Below are 8,451 nucleotides of genomic sequence, written 5' to 3' on the forward strand. Positions count from 1 at the left end.
GTTGCACCAATGATTGTTATAAAATTATTACTCAAGTTTCCTTTTGCTGTATTTAGCACAGAGTGACCAGGTCCTGTAGCCACTAAAAATTCTAACTCCTCATGGACTTCCTCCCTCCCCAGCTTAGCTGTGACCAGAGGTTCTGCTGGGAAAGAATCCTCTGGTCCCCCTCAGAGTCCATCAGTGATGGCCACAATAGGGGGGTTTTGTGTTGTAACTGCAGACGGTCCCTTTTCAAAAGCCTCTTTCTTACAATGTGCACATTGATTAACACCAAGGCTCTTTTCTTTCTTCCTCTGCTATTCTTTGATGAGCCCTCAGGGATGTAAGAGCTGAAATGAGGGATGCAGGACTCCAGGCAGCTCTCCAAAATGCAGTTTATTCCATCCAAGAGGTTACAGCAGTTCAGGGTCATGGGTGACAGAGCTGTGCCCACAGCTGTCAGCTGCAGCTGCAGGCCTGGAGACCCTTTGGTTTTGGTTACAATGCATTAGATACTCTTCTTTGCTGAGCATCTTAATACAGTAGAACCAATCTATACCTTAACTTTTACCTATAGCCTATCATAACTCCAGTAATTGCCATATTCATGTTACTGTTCTCCAATCACTAAAAGTCAGTACATTACAGTTTAAGCTAGAAGTTGTTTTTCAGTTTTCTTGCAGTGGAAAATTCTGAGACCTTTTTCCTACTTGCAACATCAGCGGGCTTGTTTGCCTGTGCTATCTTCCTGCTTGGTAAAAACATCTTCTTGTTTGAGGTGGGTTTATCCTCTACTCTAAATCATAAAAACCCCATCTAACTAACACACCCTTTGCCTCCTTGGTTATCCAGTAAGACTGGATCAGCAATTCTTTTCTTCTATATAAAAACTTGCTTCCATCTCTATTCCTTCTTTGGGTTTTACATTTAAAAATCTTTCTGCTAGGCATACATATCTATGAGACTTTCTTGTCAAACTTTCATCCTTCCCAACACAGGGAAAAGATTGAATTGTGGAATAACTCACATTGGATGAGGGCCCTTTGCAACAGAGCCTTCAACTGCATCAAATGTGGCTTCACTTAAAGCTGTTCTGATTTGTTCTATTAATCCACTTGCCCTGGGTCTTTGGAGTGTGGAAGCATCTTAAGTAATTGTGATTTGCTCAGTTTTACTCAGCTGTGCAGCAGAAGGTGCTACAGGGGTCTCTGAAGCAGTCAGAGCCTCCAGCCAGGCTGGTGATCACTGCATTTGTGCACAAGAATCAGCCTGGGCACAGCAGGATCTGCTCATCTCAAGGGCTGCCCCGAGGCCCCACCTGGAGAGCTCCAAAACATTTCAGTCCCACAGTTAATTTCGAAGGTGACTCATTTTTGCTCATTTTGGAGTTGGTTCATTTTGAGGGCTCTTGACTGAGCTCAGTCACTTGGTTTCAAGTTGATGGCCTGTCTCAGACCAGCCTCTGCTCTGCTCTGTGTGGACAATGAGATGGGAGAGTCCTTGGGCCACCCAGGGGACCGGTGACTTCAGGGCTCTGGTTGCCATCAACAGAGCTTTGTTTCACTGCTTCCCCCTCCTCTTGTCCCTGGCATTTTAAATAATTCTGTTTTCAAAGCCATCTGCTCTGCTATTCATGTCTAAAAGCAAACCAAAAAACCTGAAAGGGAAAATACCTTTTTTTTAGAAATAGCTTTATTTTAGACTTTACTAGAAAATACAGTCTTTATTGCATATATTTTTCTCATGTATCTTTCCTTAGCTGTGTATTTTGGTTTCAGAACCGAGTAACTTAATTACTTAATTAATCAGGGATTTGAGACTTGAAAAGTGAGTTTAATCTATTCCCTGCAGGCACCCAGGAGAATTTGTTGTCTCGAGGCTCTCTCTGTAACCAGTGGAGACAAGAGAACATTTGGAGGCTGGGTGCTCCCATCTGGCACACAAAACAAAAATTACAAATATCTTCCTGGCACTTTTCTCTCACTCTGCATTTGGGTTATTTGATAGCAACAGCAATGAAGGACTGCATGGGAACAGGTGCATTTTGGTGCAGACAGGAGACAGCTCAGATTGTGACACTCTGTGTGGATCAATAATAAATTCCAGTCCTCATCTGGAGTACTCAAAAACCAAGTTATACTTGGTCCCTAATCTGCCCTCCTCATTCCTTTCCTGACGAGCCAGAGAGGGAAAAGCTGTGGAAGAAAGCAGAGGCTTGCAAAAGAGATACCTGGGATTGCTTATTTTGGAATCAACAGATCCTCAGGGACTCCTGGTCCAAAGGCAAGTGCTGAAAAGTAGAAACAAGGAAGTTCAATGCACAGATTGGATATAATTTCACAGTTTAGTGTTTGTGCTGTAGATGAGAGGTGTTTGGCACATGGGTGTGACAGATTTTGCAGTAGGTTTGTGTGAGCTGGGAATTTCCCAGGAAAGGGGGGAAATAGCCAAACACTCTTTAGAATCCTCTGTTCCGGTGAAAGAATTCTTTGGGAGTGTTTGGAAAAGGTAGAAAGAACACAATAAATCCCTAGGGTCTCTACCTGAAATGGTAAACAGAACAATCAGGATGTGAGAATTGTTTGAAGCACGATCTCTGTGCAAGACTGCAGGAAAAGAAAGAAGCAGAGAAGGAATGATAGAAATGTTTGTCCAGACTGTGAAATTTTCCCACTTGTTTTTGCCATGTTCCTGTCTCAGCAGGATGAGCTGGAATTCAGCATGGGACCAGAAAATGAAACAGCAGTTACTGAGTTCATCCTAGAGGGTTTCCCAGAGCTGGATCCAAGGCTGCAGGTATTTTTCTCTCTGGTCCTTCTGCTCATGTACCTGACAACAGTGATGGGGAATGCAACCATCCTCGTGTGTGTGGATCACCACCTGCAAACTCCCATGTACTTTTTCATCAGCAACCTGGCCTTCCTGGAAATCTGGTTTACATCCTCCACAAGCATCAAACTGTTTGTGATGCTGAGTTCTGGTCAGAACACTCTCTCACTAAGAAGCTGCTTTGCCCAAAACTATTTCTATTTTGCTATGGGCTGCACAGAGTTCATGCTGCTCGTTGTCATGTCCTTTGACCGCTATGTTGCCATCTGCCAACCTTTGCTCTACGCTGCCATCATGAAGCCTCAGCTCTGTGTCCGCCTGGTTGTTGCTGCTTGGGTCCTCAGCTTTGCCCTGCTGAGCTACCGGCTGCTCTTCCTCTCTGAGCTGTCCTTCTGTGGCTCCAAGATCCCCCATTTCCTTTGTGACAACTCCCCCTTGTTCAAACTGTCCTGCTCTGACACCAGCCTGCTGTGGAAAATAGACTCTGTCTTCATATCCTGTGTTGTGCTGGGTTCCTTGTGTTTGACTCTGGCATTTTACATCTGCATCCTTTTCTGTGTTCTGCATCTTCCAGCAGCCTCTGGGAGGAAGAAAGCTTTGACTACGTGTTCTTCCCATCTCATCACCTTATCCATTGCCTACGGGAGCTGCATTGCTCTCTACACACGTCCTGCAGAAGCTGTTTCCTTGAGCACCAACAGAATTGTAGCTCTGCTGAATACAGTCCTGTACCCATTCTTAAACCCCTTCATCTACAGCCTTCGGAACAAACCTGTGATCCTGGCCCTGAGCAAATCCATTGCAAGGGCAAGAACAAAGCTTTTCCCCTAACCATAGTGCATTTCTGGAAAGCCATCGCAAGAATCTGGTGTCATCTGTTACACAATAGCAGCGCCTGTGAGTGCAGCCTCCAAACAGGGCTGCCTCAGGTTAAGAGATAAGAGACTCATCTGCACACCCAAACAAGGCACCGACAATGGCAGGAGGAGAAACTCAGTTCACTCTCTGCCCTGGCTGCTCCCAGGACCATTTACTGGAGAGCCACCAGCTCATTAAGGGCCAATCTGCATAACAGAGAAGAGTTCAGAAGAACAGTGGCAAGTGACAATCCAAATTACAGCTCCTGGGCAAAGGACACCTTGTCCAGCTCCTTCCTTGGGACAGCCAGCAGCCCCAGTGTCTAGGTTTGGAATCGCAAAGTCACTGAGAGCAGGTGGGGAAGACTGGGGGGAATTGAAAGGGACTGGGAACGAACTCAGGTGTATTGGGACGGACAGGGCTGTACTGGGAGGGACAGGAGGGGGTGAATGGGCTGGTCCCGCCTCCACCGCCTCCCATTTGCCGAGGCTCCCGCCCATCACCGCCTGCAGCCATTGAGCGCCAGAGGCCGGGGCCCCGAGGGCGGTGCCTAGGGTGGGCGCCATATTTTCTGGTTTTGCCTACAACTCACATCATGCCCCGGGGCCCAATTGAGCCCCACTGCAGTCGGGACTACAACGCCCGTCATGCCCCGCGCTGCACACCCCCCCCCCCCGCTTCCGGGATCCGCCCCATCTGTCCCATAAATGTCCCCCAGACCTTCCAGGATCCCTCAGCGCTCCCTCAGAGCCCATTAGGGAGACCTCAAAAGCGTCTCCGGACCCCCCTGAGTGCTCCCAACCCCACAGATACCCGGTACAGTCACTTCTGGAAATTCATCTCCTCTCATCCCCCGCGGCCCCAGAGCCCATCAGAACACAGTCCCGCACCTAAAACTCCTGCCGTGCCCCACGGCCTAAAAAGCCCACTTAGAGCTCCCCGAGCTCCTCCCAAGGGCTCTCGAACCGTTTAAGTTCCCCCGAGGATCTCAAGTCGAGGGTCGGACACAAAAGTGTCCTCTAAGAGCCTTCCCGAACCCCCAAACATCGTGTTCCAGCCACTTCCGGGACTACAGCTCCCATCATGCTCCGCGGCGGATGTCCAGCGCTATCTTAGCCGGGACTTCATCTCCCATCATGCTCCGCGTTCCACCGAGAGCCATTGCAGCTGCGCTTTGAACTCCTGGGATGCTCCGCGGCCCCTTTAAACTCTATGATACCCGCGCCTACAACTCCCATCACCCCCCGCGCCCCATTGAGCCCCGTTCGAACCCCCCAAGGGCCCGCCCAGACCCCGAAGGGCCCCAAATTCCCCTCCCTGACCTCCAAGGGCCCCCCTGGAGCCCAAAGTGCTGCCCCTGACCCCGAACTGTCCCTGAGAATCCCTGAGTGCCCCTCCAAGTGCCCACCCGGCTCCCCCAAGTGTCCTCCAAACCCTCAAGTTCTCTCTGAATTCCCTCCCCAGACCCAAAAATGCTCCGAAGGTGCTCCAGAAATGTCACAGGGGACCGCAAAATGCCCCCCCCGCCCCCGCCTTGACTCTGTATTATAAAATGATCTTTAAAAAGATCATTTATATCTTTATTAATATATCTAATTACCAGAAAGACAAATAAATAAACAGCTAATACAGCCTAATTAATTAATGAAGAGAATTGTGTTAATTGGAAACACTGAGAATTAATTTTCTTGGCTACTAAAATGGTATTGATTTTTTATATAAATATAAAAACTAGGTAATAAAAACAAATACTCTTGTTATAAATACAAATAAATATATAAATGATAAAGTAGTAACACTACTTAATGTGTTACACAATAAAAATAAAATAATAAATTGCATTAACATTTTTGGATGTTTTGGGATCTCAGTTCAAGGAGGCGATGGTGAGGCTGGGGGTGAGGAGCAGGTTGTCCAAAAGGGCCCAGCATGAAGGGGCTCATTCTTCTCTGTGCCCAGACCTCCTGAGGAGACATTCAGCATGAAGATCATTGGGAAATATTTCTGTCACCTCTTCAATGATCTGAAAAATAAAAAAATGCACACTTGATTAAAAAACAATCATGAGATGCACTTTGGAATCTCCCTCTTGAAGAGAACTCCAAACTGACTCCAATCACTTTACATGCCCTGGAGACTCAAAGGCAATGGAAAGGAGACAAAGAGCTCCTGAGGGCTTTCTGTATTTTTATCAGCACCATGGTGGATCTGGGGCTGGGTCCAGGAGCCTCAAGAATTGAGAGAAGGATGAAGAAGCTGCTGAAGGAGTCAGCAGCAAAACTCCAAGTGTCTTGGAGCATGGCTGGGCCCCAGTGAGTGCAGGGAGTGCCAAAGGCTGCCCAGGCCTGGTGAGAGCAGATCCTTGAGGCCAGGATTGCAGGGAGCCCAAGGCTCTGAGCAGGGAACTGCAATGCTGAGCAAGGCCTGGCTTGGCTGCAGGAAGCAGAAAGGCCAAGCCCTGAGCCCAGTCTGGGCCAGCAGAGCCTGTCCCTCACGGCTGCCTTGAGGCTCTTGCTGGGCCAGGGGGATGTGAGGGGCAGCAAGGACAAACGGCATCAACCTGCAGCCCCTGCCAGCCTCCCCAGGGAGGCTGAGGGAGAAGCAAAGTGCAGCCCCTGCCAGCAAAGTTCCTCCTGTGGGGCCTCCAGAGGCGCTGCCCGAGCCCAGGGCACAAAGGCCTGGGTGCCTGTGGCCCTGCCAGCCCTGCCCAGCCCTTGGCCATCTGTCCTGCAGGCTGTGCCCCCTGTGCGTGCTGCTCCTCTGCCCTGGCCGGCTGCACTCGCCCATCTCGCTGTGCCCCAGCATTTCTCACCCAGCGTTTCTGTGCCCTCCCTGGGCTCCCTGCACCCAGCGCTGCCGGCTCCTGGCACACAGAGCCCGGCCATGGCCCAGCCTCACGCTGCTAACACCTCCAGCACCAACATTCTGCCCTGCAAGGGACTTTGCTTTCTCCTCAGCTCCAGCCTGAACCTTCCAAGCTGCACTTGGGGGAGGTTTCCTGCAATTCCCACTGCCAAGGAAAGCTCTGTCTCCTGCTGGTCACAAACAGAGAAGGGCTGGTGGGAGATCTGTGGTGGTCAGAGGCTGTTTTGGGCACAGTGACAATGAAATTATTGAGGTTTTAAATATTCTGTGAAAGGTGGAGCATCAAAAAATCTTCTACACTTGAGTTACAGAGAGCAGACTTTAGCCTGTTGAGGATTGATTTGGCAAGTACCAAATCAGGTACTGATTTTTTAAAGAGAAACAGCCATTTAAAACAAAGGATTCCAAGAAGGATGGACACACTTCAAGAAAAAATAATTAGAATGAGCAGTAACAGCCCAAAAGTGAGCTAGCTAGGAAAAATGAATGGCCTGGCTGGGCAGGGAGCAAATTACTTGATAAAAATTATATGATACAATCATCATATAACCAACTCAGGTCAGGTAAGCAAATCAGGAAGTTTAAGGATGTTGTTTAAGGATAAGTTTAAGATCATGGAGAAAGAAAATTAGAGAGGTGAGAGCTCAATTAGGACCTAACTGGGACAAGTCTGTGAAGAATAATAAAAATGCTTTTTAAAATATGTTAATGTCAAAAGGAGGGGAAAGGAGAACCTCCTTTTCTCTTTGGGGAGTAATGGTTACCAAAGGTGAGGAAAAGGCTGAGGTAATGAATGCCTTCTTTGCCTTAGTTTTCAAGAATAAATCAAGTTGACCTCAGGACAAGTGTTCTCCTCAGCACAGGGAACAGAACAGCCCCTGTAGTCCAGGAGGAAGCACTTGGTGACATGCTGAGCCACTCAGATGCTCACAGGTGTATGGGATTGGATGGGATACATCCCAGGGGGATGAGGGAGCTGGTGGATGAGCTCCCCAAGCTGCTCTCCATCATTTACCATCAGTGCTGGCTCAGCAGAGAGGTCTCAGAGGACTGGAGGTGCCAGTGTGAGCCCATCCCCAAGAAGGGCTGGAAGAAGGATCTGGGGAACTCCAGGCCTGTCAGCCTGACCTGGGTGCCTGGCAAGGTTATGGAACAGATCACCTTGAGTGCCATCCCAGGGCACCCACAGGATGGCCGAGGGGTCAGAGCCAGCCAGCGTGGATTTCAATATCTGCACTGATGATCTGCATGGGGGGACTGAGTCCAGCATCGCCAAAATTGCAGATGACACCAAGCTGGGTGTGAGGGTGGATCTGCTGCAGGGTAGGAGGGCTCTGCAGAGAGAAATGGACAGGCTGGATCCAGGGCCCAAATCCAGCAAGGTGAGGTTGAACAAGACCAAGTGCTGGGTCCTGCGCTTTGGCCACAACAACCCCTGCAGTGCTACAGTCTGGGGACAGAGTGTCTGGACAGCGGCAAGGCAGAAAGGGACCTGGGACACTGATGGACAGCAGGCTGGACACGAGCAAGCAGTGTGCCCAGGTGGGCAAGAAGGCCAATGGCTCCTGGCCTGGATCAAGAATGGTGTGGCCAGCAGGAGCAGGGCAGTGATTCTTCCCCTGCACTTGGCACTGGTGAGGCCACACCTCGAGTGCTGTGTCCAGTTCTGGGCCCCCAGTTTTGAAAGGCCATGGACGGGCTGGAGTGTGTCCAGAGAAGGGCAACAAGGCTGAATGGGGGTCTGGAACACAAGTCCTGTCCAGAGCGGCTGAGGGAGCTGGGGTTGTTTATCCTGGAGAAGAGGAGGTTCAGGGGAGACAAGGCAGTGTCAGTGCACAGGTCGGACTTGATGATCTCGAAGGTCTTTTCCAACCTTGCTGATTCCTTGATTCTCTGGAACGATCCTTGGAGCAGTTG

At 49.5% G+C, this 8,451-nt stretch overlaps 1 protein-coding gene across 4 annotated transcripts; it reads left to right on the forward strand.

Moving 5' to 3' along the window:
- Positions 1-1,780: 1,780 nt before the first annotated feature.
- LOC141730097 (olfactory receptor 6E1-like) lies at positions 1,781-5,639 on the forward strand. Of its 4 annotated transcripts, none has more exons than XR_012581544.1 (3): positions 1,781-2,265; positions 2,686-2,778; positions 3,389-3,518. XR_012581544.1 is itself a non-coding variant. In XM_074546729.1 (2 exons), exon 2 carries the CDS (start codon positions 2,704-2,706, stop codon positions 3,640-3,642), a length of 939 nt encoding a protein of 312 aa, XP_074402830.1. In that variant the 5' UTR covers positions 1,793-2,265; positions 2,686-2,703; the 3' UTR covers positions 3,643-5,631. The 4 variants fall into 4 exon arrangements, 2 of the variants coding, with proteins under 2 accessions (XP_074402830.1, XP_074402829.1); XR_012581543.1 differs by having other exon boundaries at positions 1,839-2,265; positions 3,386-3,521; XM_074546729.1 differs by having other exon boundaries at positions 1,793-2,265; positions 2,686-5,631.
- Positions 5,640-8,451: the final 2,812 nt, after the last annotated feature.

The sequence above is a fragment of the Zonotrichia albicollis genome, chromosome 9, assembly GCF_047830755.1.
Source record: "Zonotrichia albicollis isolate bZonAlb1 chromosome 9, bZonAlb1.hap1, whole genome shotgun sequence".
NCBI classification, from domain to species: domain Eukaryota; kingdom Metazoa; phylum Chordata; class Aves; order Passeriformes; family Passerellidae; genus Zonotrichia; species Zonotrichia albicollis.

What these genes read in the sequence shown, in the direction of transcription:
- LOC141730097 (XM_074546728.1), top strand. Translation starts at nt 2,668, where the DNA reads ATGTTCCTGTCTCAGCAGGATGAGCTGGAATTCAGCATGGGACCAGAA.